Here is a 15,772-nt window from a genome sequence, read left to right as displayed (position 1 = left end):
CCTTCCTTCTTGGAATGAGAGAACATATCCTATGAGACTACTGAAAAAAGAACAACAGCCACAGTGACCAACAGCAGACACAATCCACTGATTTCTCACCCAGTGCTGGGCACAGAGTTTTGGACAGGAATACACAGCACCTCTTTGATGTTTGACACAAAATGATGAGTCAAAGAGTATAGTCCCATTTTAAAAATAAATGAAATGAGACTCAGAAGTGATTCTGCTACCTACCCAGTCACTAGACATATTAATGGTGGAGGTGTGATTAGGCAGGTGGGGTCTGTATAGCATTCGCCTATGGCATCTGCGCACCCTACCCCAGGAGCCTGTCCCCCATGGCCTTGGCCTTTCTGTTTCCATACTTGCTTCTTCAGGGAGCAGGTGTGTCTGTTGGTTCAGTTCCTCTGACAGTGGAGAAACTCAAGCTGAATCAGGAAATAATCTCTCCCACAATTTACCAGGAAACAGAAGTAACACATACAACCCGACAAAAAGAATGAAAACAACTCATGAAAAAAACACAGGTCCAGACAATAGCAAAAATCATCTTGCCCTGGCAGCTGCTCAATCTCCTGTTTAGCGGGCTGACACTCATTTGAGCTCCCAACCCAGGCTGGCCCCTTCTGGCAGGCAAGGGGGATACCAGTACTAGATGGAAGCTCTGGTTCTCTGCCCCTGATGGCTTCTGCTCACTCCTGTCTGCACAGCCTGGCATTCCTGATACCACAACAAGCCACGTGTGGCACTGCTGACAGCTTCCTGCTGTGCAACATGGAGACTGAATAAGACTGAAGTTTAAGTACAATACAGAGGAGGATGGGAGAACAGCCTCTTCCTGGTTCTGTCCTGCTTCTCAGGAGCTGAGAAAGTAAGTCACCTTCCGGCTTCAGTCTCTTGCTCCCCAACAAGGTCCCGGAGGGAAATGTCACTGGGTGAGACAATCAGCAAAAACAAGACCCTCTGAGACCAACACAAGTACCATATGCCAAACAGCTGGGGCTGAGACTAGTTCTTAGCTGTGATTATAAACTCCAGACTTTGCCCACAGCCCAGCCCAGTCAAGGCTGGAACCAGCAGTCAGGCTTTGGGAAGCTCATTGGAACTGGGCCATCTGCAGAAGCTCTCCTTGGAAGAGCAAAGAGAAAGAACAGAGATGAGGATCTGGGATATGGACCCTGAATGATAGCAAAGGTGGCAGGCAGTATTCCAAAGATGTCCTGCAACAGCCTCCTTCCTGATTATCCCATGAAACTCTCACCTAGGCAGTGTTTAAAGGGACTTGGCAGATGAAATTAAGGTTATGAATCAATGGGCCTTAACATAGGGAGATTATTCTGGATTATCTGGAGGATCCAATGTAATATCATGACCCCTTTGCATCAGAAGAGGAAGGCAGAAGTGTAGGTAAGAGAGATGCAATGGCGGGGTGAGGTGGGGGGACGTGGGGCACAAGGGTGTCACAGAGATTGGAAGGGTAAGAAGGACTCCACCTGCTGCAGCCTGCTCTGAACATGGAGGGAGGGGTCCACAAGGCAAGGGTTATGGGTGGCCTTTAGAACCTAAACATTAGCCTTATTTGGCAGCAGGCAAAGAAACTGGGACATTAGTCCTACAGAAACATGGACCTGAATTCTGCCAACACCTGAATGAGCTAGGAAGCAAATTCATTCCCAGAGCCTCTAGAAAGAAATGCATCCCAGCCAACGCATTGGCTTCAGCCCTGTGAGACTCTCTAAGCAGAGAAGCAGCTGAGACAGTTGTATCCAGACTTTTTAAGATTATTAATGTATGTTGTTTTAAGTCACTATATTTATGATAATTTGTTTAGGCAGCAATAGAAAATTAACATGCCAAACAAAACCAAAGCACTGCTGTTGATGTTTTCTTATCAAATGATGAAAAGATCCAATATGGAACAAGTAACCCAACATTTCTTTACCCCATCAGTTAGGACTTGAGATCTGTTTAATATGTATTCTTCATGTCAGGGTATCTCACCTTGGCACTATAGACATTTTGGGCTGAATAATTATTTTTTGGTAAAGGGTGGGGCTCTCCTGAGCTTTGTAGGATGCCTGGCAGATCCCTGGCCTCTGACCAAAAGATGCCAGAAGCACTCATGACCCCAAGTTACAACAACTAAAAATGTTTCTAGATGTTGGCAAATATCTTCTAGGGGTAAAATTGCCTCCTGTTGAGAACCACTGTTTTATTTAAACTTTGAGGTTAAGACAAAGAAAAGTTATTATAGTAAGGAAGCACTGATCTCAGCTGTTTCTTTTCAGTTTACTAAACATTTACTAAATATCCATTTATCTATGTGAACATATTAACATATGATACATCCAAACTGTGTTATCTGCTATTCACTCTCAACAGCTATGGATACTATATATACATACACACATATATACTTATATGTGTATGTGTTTCCTATGTCTTAAAATCTACTTTTAAAATTTTATAACAGACATATATTTCTTCCATAATCAAAATAAAATAAATATGGATTTAATAAATATTCATTTGTTAGCATTTACTGAATGACTTCTCCAGGCAGTGAGAGAGGCAGATAGGTGATGTGGTGATGGTTGACCTGGGTGCCAAGATCATGGATAGGAGGTGATGCAGAAGGCAGTGGAGACAGCAACAAAGGAGAAACCAGTTTTCCAGGTCTCAGAGTAGGCAGCGGTCAAGATCAGCAACCCAAGTAAATAGATGAGTGGATAAAAAAACCGTGGTACATACATGCAATGGAATATTACTGGGCCATAAAAAATAACGAAATCTTACCATTTGCAACAGCACCGATAGACCTAGAGGGTATTATGCTAAGTGAAATAAGTCAGTCAGAGAAAGAAAAATAACATATTATTTCACTTGCATGTGGAATCTAAAGAACGAAGTAAATGAATAAACAAAATTAAAAAAGACTCATAGATATAGACAACATAGTGATGGCAACCATAGGGAAAGGAATTTGGGTGAAAAAGATGACTAGATTAAAAATACAAATTGGTAATTACAAAATAGTCATGAGGATGTAAAGTACAATGTAGGGATTATAGTCAATAATATTTTTGTAATAACTCTGTATGGTGCCAGATTGGTACTGGAAATATTGAGGGGAACACTTGTAATGTATATAATTGTCTGACCACTATGTTGTACACCTGAAACAATACAAAATAATACTGAATGTAAACTGTAATTGAAAAATAAAATTTAAAAAATATAAGCTTCAGAGAGTCAGATGCTGAGAGTCCAGTGGGAAGGGTACCACGGTTAGATGAATCAGTGTGAGCAAAGACATGGTGAAAGGCAGGAGGAAGACCTGCCAATAGAAGAAGACTCTATGCCTGAAAGCTTTGGGTTAAGCAGGTATAAGAAGGACATGTTGTTATAGGACTGTGTTGCTTGAACTGTTATCCAAATCTGAAAGTAGCTAAGCAACTTGCTGAAAATATTGCAGCAATCCATTTGGCCAATTCACTTTAGTCCAGCTCTTCTATCCAACCCCTTGAAGGAGCAAGTCCCAGCTTAACACCCTCCGGGAGTCTCTGCAAGAAAGCTGCTCCTAGAAAGGACATGCTTTAGTTTCTGCACCTTGCTCATGTTCATCACAGGCTCTCTAAGCTTATCTCCTGCTCCTGAAAATCCAAGCTGCTTACTTTGTAGCCTTTAGTTCAGATCTACTTCCATGCACCCCGAGGCCCAACTGGCCCTCAGCTCTCACACACTTATCTCTGCTTGGCACCTGCTTGGCTTGCTGAATTTCTGTTTCCCTGAAGCATCTCCTTCATCTGTATCTGGTACAGAGGAGTTGATGGATAAGACCCTGAAATCCGCCTAGCCCTTAAAACCACTCAGCCTTTGGAAAGGGAAGAAATAGTTTTCAATGAGCAACCTCATATGTGTCTAGTTCTGGGCTAGTCTCTTTATCACATTTAAGCCTTACAAGAATCTTGTGATGTGGTTGGTATAAATTCCATACTGAAAATAAGAAAAATTAGGGCTCCCAAATGTTAGGTGACATGCCATGTAGTATGTGGCTACTCTGGGATTTGAGCTCAGGTCTGCTCTGCTCTAAGACATGTGCTGTACAATTTCCATACCTTTCTCAGACTTGGGTAAGAGGAGCCCCGTGCTGGGCCCACACTTCAGGGAGACCCCTCTGGCCCTCCTGCAGTCATTCCAAAGGGACATGAACCAGCTCCAGGCATCCCAAATGATTACTTCCCTACTAATTGCTGTAGCCTACCTCCTGTCCCTGAACATTTTATCTCCAAGTTCACACTTCTGAGGGTTGACAGTGGCAGAAGTGTACTTATATGCCAAGGCTCGAGAGGTGTAGAGTGTGGGAGCAACTTGGACATATGGGTCAGGGTGTCCAAACACATCCCCCAAAGCCCCTCAAGATGGGAGCACTTAATGGAAGCACTACCTTCTCGTTGTACCCTTCAGAGTGGTCAGTCTGCAGGCAGGAGCCAAGATGACGGATGAACTACAAGGTCAATTCTACATTTAAAACTGGTCTCCCAGGTATTATAAAGGCTAGAGCATATTTCATTTACCTGTTTGTTACCTTGATTTTCACCTTTAAAATACTTTGAGGCAGGTGTGCAGTTCCATCTGCACACCTACCCTGAGCACACAAATTCAGGAGCATGTGCATTGATTTTTTTATAGCGCAGGGAGCTATCCCCTTCCATGTGAGTGAAGAAAACTTAGTTCTTTCATGTCTGATTACCTTGAAAGAACAGTCATGGTGGGCTATATTACCTTTTCATGATCAAGAAGTTCTTGTAAAATAACTTGTCTTTCCGGACACAGTTCCAAGAAATCTTCAGAATGGTGACTTTCATGTAAGGCAGGGAAGAAGGTAAGCTGGGTGCAATCTGCTGCCACCTCACCTCTCTCGCTCTCAGTTTCTTTTGGTGTCATCTCATCTGTAGTGGCATAAAGCAACACAGTTTTGACATGAGTCACCTGACACCACAAAGGGTGGTATGTAGTCTGGGCCTGCCTGGTTGTGAGGAACTGCAAGGTTTCAGGCAAGACATGAGTGGTGTGCATCTCATTGTGTCTTTCACTGTTTCCACAAGTGGACATCACCCCTCCAACCCTGTGGTGTGCTCAACATGCCCTTGGGTTGATTCCCTCCAAATGATGTGCCCAGACCTGGCTGTTCCACCAGGGTTCACTTTATCTGAATTTCACTTTGTTCACTCTTTGAAAACAATGTTTTTTAAATAATTTATTTATTTTTAGAGACAGGGGAAGGGAAGGAGAAAGAGTGGGAGAGAAACATCAATGTGTGGTTGCCTCTCATGTGTCCCCTACTAGGGACCTGGTCTGCAACCCAGGCATGTGCCTTAACTGGGAATCGAACCGGAGACCCTTTGCTTCACAGGCTCATGCTCAATCCACTGAGCTACACCAGCCAGGGCTGAAAACAATGTTTTTTAAAAAACAAATTATGGAAGCACTGTCTTCTTATTGTACAGTTTTTAAAAACTTGGAAAAAACATAAATTATGAGAAATAAAACAAATATTCATGTACCCAGAGATAGTGTAAATAATAGCAGATCCTATCTAGTAAGCATGTTCTCTGTGCTGGGTACTTTTAATAACATTTTTCATCCAGTACTATCAGTTCTGGATTCTACCTATCCTCAGTTTACAAATGGGAAAATTAAAAGTGGCTAAATACTTTGCTCAAGGTATTATGATTGTTGTAATAGAAGCAGACTCTTAGTCCCTCTGCATCCAGAGTATGAACTTGTCAACTCTAGGCTGTTTTTCTTCACTGTCCACAATTTGGTTTATTAACTTCTGATACCTTTTCAGTACATATATGTATAAGCACACACATATGTAATTTTTGATATGATAGGAATTATACTGCATTTATAGTTTTTTTCTATTTTTTTTACTCAAGATTGTATTATGAGCACTTACCCATTTCATTAGAAGTTCTTTGAAAACAATATTTTATTGTGTTGCTTTTTCATAATCACCCAACTCACCTCCTATTTTTCGGAGATACAGGTGGTTTGTGTATCTGTATCTGTACTTCTGTGAATGTACTATGCTGCAGTCATTCATGTGCACACCTACATTTATTTCCTAAGGATGTGCTCCTGGGCACGGATGTTTGAGTACCAGCTAAGAACAAACCTATGTGGATTTCTAGATTCTACTCCTCCATCCTGTCCTGAGTGTCCATCTTCCTGGAGCAGTCATATTGCACATGACTGTGAAGTTAAGGGGTTACCAGACATTTTCTTTAAGCCAAGATGATCACCTCTGTGACCTCATTCCCACCTGGGTCTCTCACAAATGAATGAACAAAAGTGTCCTGCAGGCTTTCCCAAGCATGGAGAACTCTACGTAGTTATAGGTGCCCAGGAAGTCATGTTGGAGACCCACAGGCCCTTTTTTCCCCACTGATTGAGCTCCCTAGGGACCAGAGGACTCAGCAGTCCATGACTGTAGTTCAGCTCACAATTTCCACCACTGCACTCTCTGTAGCCACCTACCCCCTCTGAAAGAGAGAGTGGGCAGATTCTCATTTTGATCTTAAGCTTTGGGCCTTGGAGTGGAGAGAAGAGAAGCAAATGGATATTACAATGTTATCATAAGTCCTATACCACAGTGGGACTCCCAAATGTAACTGGGATTCAGAGCCCAGGATCCCCAGTTTAGGGAAATACTACAGACTGGCAAGGTATCCAGCTCAAAAGAAAATCCAGTACTAAGATCTTAAATGAGACAACATGATCAATACTAAGAAGCTGTAATTTGGTTAAAACTATGACACTATCTGCAGCCTAGGACATAGTCAAAGTAATGAACAGAAAGTGCCCGAAGCAAAAGGCAGTTTCTGGTAGAAACACACAAACCCTGAAATATCGTGTGTACATCTGTGTGTCCATGTGTACCAATGTGTTCCTGACAAACTGACCTCTGAAAATGAAGCCCAAATTTTCAGCAAATCAACTCAATCAAATTCCTCCATAATATGATACAAATAAAGCATAAGTATACATATAAGATACGATTCAAAGTATTTTTTATGTTTGGGAAGTACTAAACTTATCTGTGGTTTCACTTGACCCAGTTTCAGTTCTCTGCAGTTAAACACAGCCCAAAAATATTAAATGAAAAGTCCCAGAAATATATACTTCATAAGTTTTAAATTGTGTGTTGTTCTGAGTAGCATAATGAAAACTCCAGCAATCTTGCTCCACTCCATTCAGAAAGCACTTCTCCCTTTATCCAGCATCTCCACGCTGTGTATGGTACCCATCTGTTTGTCATTTAGTAGTGCCTCAGTCCTCAGATTGATTGTCAAGGGATCACAGTGCTTATGCTTATTTTACTTAATAATGATCCCAAAGCATCAGAGTGCTTCCTGTAAGTGGAAAGGTGTGAATGTATAGGAAAAACATAGTATGGTCTTGCAATGTATCCCTCATGGATAGGGGGACTACTGTAATAATGACTATTTTATCAGTAACTTTTACAATCAGAGAGTTCAGTGTAAGAACTATTAAATATCTATTCTATCCATTTTTACTCTAAAACAGTCTGTTATTTTCCTCCTATGTGTTTGGGATCACATACTATTGAACATGTATTTGTACTATTTGGGGTACTTTTTAGGTTTCCCTGATACAGTAAATTGACAAGATAGTTTCCCTGAATAAAAATATTGTTTCAGTGTTACATAAAATTCTCCCCCTAAAGGAGCTCTGGGGCCTGGAGTAGGTTTCTTAATTTTGGGGAGCATAGTAATGAAAACAGTCTTAGGACTATGTGTTCTAGACCTGCAATGTTTTCTTCCTCCAAGATATTAATTTTGTCTCTTTAATGAGATATTAAATAAAACCAAAAATTGGTTGAATTTTTAAATAAAAAAATTGGTAAATTGATAAACTGAGTACCTTTGTTTTCAGCATTTGTTTGAGAAATATCACCATTTCTGTCTTGGTTTTCCTGAAATAAAAGCAGAGAAATTAAGTCCTGGGTACTACTTATATGCAGACCCTCATTCTACAAATTCACATATACATGCATGTGATCACCTCAAATAAATCACATACATCGGACTCAGACGCCAGAAGAGAAAATGCTAAATCCTAAAGGGCCACAATAAAATGCAAGTATTAATGTTCTTGAGTCAAAGGGGAAAAACCCACAATCTTCCATTAAGTAGAATTACAGTAATCACCAAAAATGATAGTGAAATGAGATTAGATAGCATCTTGGATTTGTGGTGTGGACCACTCTGGAGGGGGGTCAGGGACAGACATGGCTTTGCAGCCTGCCTCTTGCTTGGTCATCAGCACAATTATTTCTCTTGCCCCCATTTCCCAAGAAATATATTAAGGGAAACATACTATATACCACAAGATGTTCATTGACAATACATTCAAATTTCAAGTGTCTGCTGAATAAATGAATTACAATGTTCCCATTAGGTTTTATAAAGGATTTAATGTGGATAAAAGACTCTGAGGTTACAGACTAGAAAATGGACACAACACTGTCTTTTGTTCCAGTGTTTGGAAGGCTGGCTTTTAGACTTTCTTAAATCGGGAATTGTTCAATTAAGAAATAAAAAGCTATTAACAGACTTTTCTATATCCACTACCAATCCTACTGGCTTCTAGTCCTTTAAAAGGTAAAAATGTAAGTCTGATGACAGAGTTCAAGATTTATTACAGCAAGCCCCTGAGGTCTGCCCAGATTCCATTGCTTAGGGATTCAGTACAGCTTCAATGTCATTCAAACTAAGTGGGTCACTGACTTGAGCTTGCAGAAATAGCTGAATTCAAGATGCTCCCACTGTAAAACCTGCTATGAGATTTGCTTGTATAATTATGCCCAGAGCAGTGCTGGTCATGTCTGCTCTGCAACAAGTAACTGATGCAAGCTGACAGTGATCATCTTGTGGCTCTTTCCCAACAATGGCTATCAGATTATTCTACTGGACTTTGGTGGATGTCAGTGTGGTCTAGATCAGTGGTATAGATATGAATCATTCACCTGTTAATTCACTCACTCATTTAGGCTGTGGTTACAGCATCTCTCCTCTGTTACCTGGGAAGGTAAGTGATTCTTTTTTTCTGTTAAATAGCATCAGGAATAAATCAGGGCAACCCTGCCTTAACTATATACATTCTCTCTCTGACCTGCCCATATCAAAGCTCTTGCAAAGCACACTGGGAAGAGTCCTGATGAAAAAACAAAATGAGATGGAAAAGCTCAGGACACTGTACCCTACTCTTCCTGCTCTGAAGCATCATTGCTTTGCTGCGTGGAGCTCTTACCTTGAGGCTTTCTGCACTCAGGGCCTCCAGTGGAGATAAGCATCTAAGGCGCTTCCTCATGCGAGCAGGTCCTTCTCTCCAGTCCAGTTCCCACTGGGAACAGGGTATGGCTTCTGCTGGGTGGCACCACAAGCCCAGCTCCCCAAAAAGCTGCTCCTGGATCCGGGCCCAAGCTTTGGCTGCCTTGATGTTGCCACATCTCCGCCTCTGGAAAACAGAAGGGCAGTGTAACCCCTGGACATTTCACTCACAAGCCTGACTTCAAATTTCTTGGGGTAAACAGACCAAGTCCCTCATAATTGTCTGAGAAAACTGGCCCCTAATAGGCATCCCCAAGTACCCTCAAAATGTGTAGTGTATCCAAGACCTGACCCAGAGAAGAAATTGGTTTCTCAGTTTTAAGACCAGTTAATCCTGGAGAAGGGAGGAAAAAAACATCAGCCCTTTAGAATTCAGAGCCATGTGACTGCTGGGTGTTGGGCAGAAAGTGACAGGTCCCAAAGATCCTGCTGCTGATCATCAGAGTGGATTGGGCATCTATGTTATAAAATAGAGAATTTCACCTAGTCCATACAATTCAAAATGGACAGGAAATTTTACCATACCCCTACCCTTCCAAAATGATGCTGAAAATACTTCTTTTGGTCCTCTGGTATGGCACTGTGGCAGGAATTAGCAGACTAGCCTGCAATAGATTGAGTTAAGCAAGTTATTTCTGTCCCTGGACATCTCCAACTATGAAATGAGAGGTTTGGCCTGGATGATATCAAAGGGTCTTTTAAATCCTAATATATGTTTCTAGAATGTTCAAGGATTCTAGAACGTTCTCAGAAGCTAAAACCTTTGGTGTTAATGAAATTCTTATAGTTTGTGCCTGTGGCACTTGACTATCACACTTTCTGCTAGAGTATAACTCAAACCTTTACAGCAACACCCTTAAACTGCTTTCGTATGCCACATTCGAGTTTCATACATCACCTACCAAGGAAACATTTCAATTCAGTTTGGGCAGTTGAATCAACTTTGCTTTCAGGGTAAACTTGCAATTATGCAAATATTTTATGACATTTACCCTAAACTTTAATTTTAAATTTTCAGAAACTGAAAGGTGAAACAAGAAGCACAGGTGGTGTAAACTTAATGTAGAAAGAAAAGAAACAAATTATCATGTGTTAAGCTGATCCCCTCATCTATTGTGTCTCACTTCCTCTAGCTAGTGGTTCTATGAGTGAAACTTACACATGTAAGACTTCTATTATCCTCATAGTATAAGTTTCCTTGGCTTAAGGAAACCAAATCTAGGAGAAAAGAAGTGATTTCTCCAAGAACCACCATGTGACTGAGCTAAAATTTAAACCCAGCTGTCTAATTCCAAAACCTTTGCTTTAGCCTGTGAGATAGATTCTTTTTCTGGAAGCCTAGTTTCATTTTATTAACTCATGGTTTCTGCCAGTATTACATCAAAAACAATTTTAAACAGGTCAATTATTCTCAGAACTTGAAAATTTGCATGAAAATATCAAAGGTAGTATAGTGGGTAGAACTTGGTCTTTGGCATCAGATGAACCTGGGTTTTCACCCTGTTTTTACCATTCATGAGCTACTTAAACTGAAGAACTTTTATCTTCCCATCAGTCAAATGTTGTTAATATTATCACCGTAATAATAAAACCATGGGATTATGTAAGCAATAAATCAAGAGTTTTATGTGGTGCCTCACCCAGTTTAGTATTAATGTGCATTGACTAAATCCTACTTTGAAACAAGATTATTTTGTTTCTCCACAGTTCTTACATTAATATCCAAAACAGTTACAGCATTTTACACTATACTCAAACTGCTTAATAAGGAACTCCAGAAAAATAATGACTATCTAAAGCCTTTTACAGGGATTTGGTTATATGAAACAAACACTTGTTTGGGGAAAATTATTTAGCTCCCTAGAAATTTTTGCTGTGTTTGCAGTAACATACTGAGCTACATAGATTATGAACAATCGTGAGCTACTGGGTTGTCCACCCTGGACTTCAAATTAGTCTTTTAGGAGCATCTTCTTCATCCCAAGGCTCCACCAATGTAATTGTGATTCATGGCTCCCTGAGTCTTCATCACAGGCAAACTGAGTTGTCTTGAGTGCCTGCAGCCACACATCTGTGTGTCAGCAGTGAGACCCCTCAGAGATGAATGGCTGCTCAATCACAATAATAAGCTTCATGTGGTCCTGGGGCAGAGGACATGAGGTGACTAAATAGCAAAAGCCTTGAGTTCCCAAATCTGCAAAATGCTCTGTCATGTCCGTGTTTCTGCACAACGCAAGGTTCTCTTTCAGTCCAAAACTCAGATGGGTCCAGTGCCGCCCCAGAGACTCAAAGGCAGGGGGTTCTGGCATGTTAAAGGCAGCTATGATTTTTGGCCAAAAAGAAACTCTTGGATAGCATCATTGAGACTTTCCTCTAGGTGACCTTCCCTGCTTTCAGTCTCCAGTGCTTCGGTAGGGCTGACTTTAGCCCTGGCTTTGGGATTTAACATGTCACCCAAGACTGGGAAATCTAAGTGGTACTGTATGGTTATTGATGGACTGTTGTGCATCATTCCCCAGGGTGGCAATGGTGCTCCAGAGCCCATACAGAAGAGACAGTGCAGAGAAATAGATGTGTAGATATATATCCAGGCCACTCACCACAGTCCCAGGACACCTTTAAGTGCATCAGGAAAAGTGGCCCCTCAGACAGATACGGCACACAGCCTTGGAACTTTGCAAGGAGACAGTGGCTTTATACAACTTAGAAAATGATTCCCCATGAACACTGCCTCATTCTAGGATGTGCAGCCCAGGGAGTAGAACATGAGTTCCCCTCACACTCACATTCTCTCTTGTTCATGTGCCCTGGTGCCTCAAAAGCCTTAGTAACTAATGAATTTGTGTGTATGTATGTAAATGTGTGCATGTAGTAGAGAGAAGAGAAAGGGAGAGAAGACAGATTCCTTAGAGTGGGGTTTGAATGCCTATATTCTGAGGCCTGTGCTTTCCCTGGACATTTTAATAGCATAAAACATTTCATTTGTTGCCTGGGTCAGTTTGAGTTGACTTTCTAATACTTGTATCTGATAAAGCTGTGACAAAACTTAATAGAAATAAAGATATTGAGCAAGAAGTAGCAACAGCCTATTGGCCCCTAGAGAGCTCAGAATAGAGTGCAACAGCACAGTGCACCCCACTACTGAGAGAAAGGCCATTTCTGGGGTGGAAAGCATCTAGCAATAAGCTTTACCCAGTAAAGATTACAGTGTTATAAAAACAGCACAGCCATGAGGAGGCATTTCCATGAATTACAATGAGGACTTGATATAAGAAAGGGTGGTCTGTGTACATAACAGGGTAGAACCAGAGCATCTGGACCATAGAGAAGGGAACAAATAGAATTTGAAAAGGTAAAGGCAACTCTGAGCAGGGCCAGAGGACAGACAGCTATTTTTGACAGGACTTTGAGAGCGATGAGAAATTTGGGAGATTAAATATTAGAATTGCTCAATTTGCTGGTGATAGAATGAGGAGGCGTAATGATGCTTGGGTTAACTTCCAGAGCACTGCCTATTGATCATGTTATTTTGTCTTGCTGTGGGCTCCCATCATCTCCAGTGACTTCTTAGTTGTGGGTAAAATGCCATGTTAGAGAAGTTTTGCCCAGTCTATGACTGAGAGCCCTGTGAGCTGAGGCCCCTGAGTCTCATTATCACCATCCTCTTGGGAGGACCTCAGTGAATGCATCTGCAAGAAGCAGTACTTGAAGAACATGGTAAGCTTGACAAGCCTGACTTCTTTCTAGAATTTGGAATTGACTTTGCTGAAAACGAAGTGGGCCCTGCATTAGGAAAATATTTTCCCTTAAAAAAATTTGGGTGAGTGCTCCAGACCTGTTTATCTCTGACAGACAATGATTATTTCTGTGTTCCTTTAAACATGGAAACAATCTGTCTAAAATATTTAAACACTTGGAAAGTATCCTTATGGATTATCATCAGAATGCTGACTTTCTTGAGTATACCTCACTCAACAGTAGAACTCTGTGCATCTTTCTTGACTCTCCAAACCCCAGTCAGGCCTGCTGATAAAAATGAGCAAGGCCACCTTCTAGAAAGCTGGATCTTTTCTTTCTTGTCTTGGAGACTTTGCTGAGTTCTACCCTTCCCACATGCACTTCACACTCCCAAACTGCTCTCCCACCCCTGACATGTCTGACAATCTGAAAACTCATAAGATAGCCTGGGGCTGTGCTGCCAGACTGTGTTCCTGTAGTGTGGCTGCACATCTATCTCACAAACCCCTATTCTTAGGGCATGTGGTGGACTCCCGAAGGAGCTTATGTGGAGGAAATCAGAGCATGTTACTTGGCTTAAATTGATCAGAGCCTATTTTGTTTCCCCTGCCCTTGGGCACCACTGTTTTACCATTCATTGACCCCTCACCCCACTCCAATACCCCTAATGTCTCCTCACACCCCATTGTTTCTCTCCTAAGAGCAGAACATCCTAGAATAGGCCTCATCACCCTGTTTGTGGTTATTTGTTTACTTTGTCTGCTTATTAAGTTTTAAGAACCCTTAATATAGAGCAGTGCCATTATAATCTTTGTAATTCTTAGACCTAGCACAAGCTCTGGAACAGAGAAATTATAAAGTAAATAATATAATTAGTAATGTGCTGTGTTCTATTATTAGAAATTATTTTTTTAAAGTTTAACAACAATGCCCTAGCTGGTGTAGCTCAGTGGATTGAGTGTGGGCCTGTGAACCAAAGGACTGAGGTTTGATTCCCAGTGTGGGACACATGCCTGGGTTGCAGGCTAGTTCCCAGCAGGGGATGAATGAGAGGCAACCATACATTGATATTTCTCTCCTTCTCTCCTTCCCTTCCCCTCTAAAGATAAATAAATAAAATATTTTTTAAAAAGCCATTTTGCTGCAAAAAATAAATAAATAAAGTTTAACAACAAAACCAAATAAAAATAACTTCTTAGCCATTCCATTACCACATATGGGTCATTTCCTGCCAGCCACCATCCAGGTGCTTTATAGTTGTTCTTTAACCTTTACAGGAAGTATCAACCCATCTTAAAGATCAGGAGCCTGAGGCTCAGACTGCAGGCTTAAGTAGAAACAGACTGAAGAAGATTTAAACAGAAGTCTTACTGGCTTAACAGCCAGTGCTCTTTACCTAGATCGCAGAAATATCATGCCTAGAGAGGTGTTTTGAATATCTAAACCTGCCCTCATCAGCAGAAACCCACTGCACTTAAAAAAAAAAAAAAAGCAGAATTCCTAATGCACTGACAAGCACTGGCTGCCCCCACCCTGCCTCATCCTCACCCTGCCCAGCTCAGGTCAGTCAGTCACTTCTCGTCTTTCCAGTTAGTTGATGACATCCAGCTTTTTCCTGACTCAGGACCTTCATACATGCCCTCCCCTTAGCCAAAATAATTTATTCAGAAACACTTTAGGCCGTATTTCTCTTTCTTCAGATCTCAACGTACAGGTTACCTCCTTTGAGAGAGCTTCTGACCTGCCCAAATTAAATTCTTTTCCCTGTTGTGATCTCTGATTGTACCTGTACTTCCTGTATCTATTGTTCATCATAAGTTATAATGATCTATTTATTTCTGCAGTTATTTAATGTATATTTCTCCTTCTTAGTAAAGCTGTCTGAGAGTGAGGCCCATGTCTGCTGTGTTTACAAATGTGGCTCTAGCTCCTAGCAAAGGAGTCTAGACACCCTGAGCAGATGAGTGGATAGACTCACTGCCTGTCTCCTCAGTTGCTGATGGTATGGATTCAAACCCCTTCCACAGTTCATGCAAGTTGGACTGACTTGATGGTTGAGTTAAGCAATCTAGAACTTAAACCAAAGGCCCTGCTGATTCTTTATTTCAGATTCAGGGAGGCTTCCATGCTATTACATAGAGAAAGGACCTGTTTTGTTTTTTTACCTGTATATGATCTTTGTATAAATATGCATAGAGCTCTTGTCCTCTTCTTCTGTAGTTTTCAATACATGACACAAAATCCTAGGAAACAGAGGCAAGTCACAGCTTAATAATAGTTGGTTTTAGATAAGAATTTCTCTACTCTGACCAATTACCAAAGAAAATAACACAGAATTTGTTAGTTAAACTAATCACAACCTTATGAATAAAGACTTCACTTATGCTGATACACTCACAAATATACATACATGTTTGTGTGTTACTTCCACTTCCAGCTGTAGTGATAAATCTTTCTCCCAACAAAAACTAGAAAACTGGATTTGAATTATCTACTTTAAGACAGTAGAGAGCTACCAAGAGAGCCAAGATTTAAGGAGCCAAGATATTGGAGAGAGAAATAAAGCCTCTCTGAGATGTTCTCAATGCCTAGTATCTGTGCTTTTTCATTTT

At 41.0% G+C, this 15,772-nt stretch overlaps 1 protein-coding gene across 4 annotated transcripts in view; it reads right to left on the bottom strand.

Annotated features, from left to right (window-relative positions):
- Nucleotides 1-15,772, bottom strand: part of WDFY4 (WDFY family member 4) — a 362,573-nt gene that overhangs the window by 126,787 nt on the left and 220,014 nt on the right. For all 4 annotated transcript variants that reach the window (XM_053667357.1, XM_053667359.1, XM_037167947.2 and 1 more), the window contains exons 40-43: nucleotides 15,326-15,403; nucleotides 9,343-9,549; nucleotides 7,954-8,005; nucleotides 4,786-4,952 (exon numbers count right to left, since the gene is read on the bottom strand). In XM_053667357.1, the coding sequence (XP_053523332.1) occupies nucleotides 4,786-4,952; nucleotides 7,954-8,005; nucleotides 9,343-9,549; nucleotides 15,326-15,403 (504 nt within the window). The remainder of the gene's footprint in view (nucleotides 1-4,785; nucleotides 4,953-7,953; nucleotides 8,006-9,342; nucleotides 9,550-15,325; nucleotides 15,404-15,772) is intronic.

The sequence above is a fragment of the Artibeus jamaicensis genome, unplaced genomic scaffold (genome assembly GCF_021234435.1).
Source record: "Artibeus jamaicensis isolate MK-2021 breed Jamaican fruit bat unplaced genomic scaffold, CSHL_Jam_final contig_468, whole genome shotgun sequence".
Lineage (NCBI taxonomy): Eukaryota > Metazoa > Chordata > Mammalia > Chiroptera > Phyllostomidae > Artibeus > Artibeus jamaicensis.
Note: the sequence above shows the minus strand (reverse complement) of the source record. Positions and strands in the feature narration are given on the sequence as shown.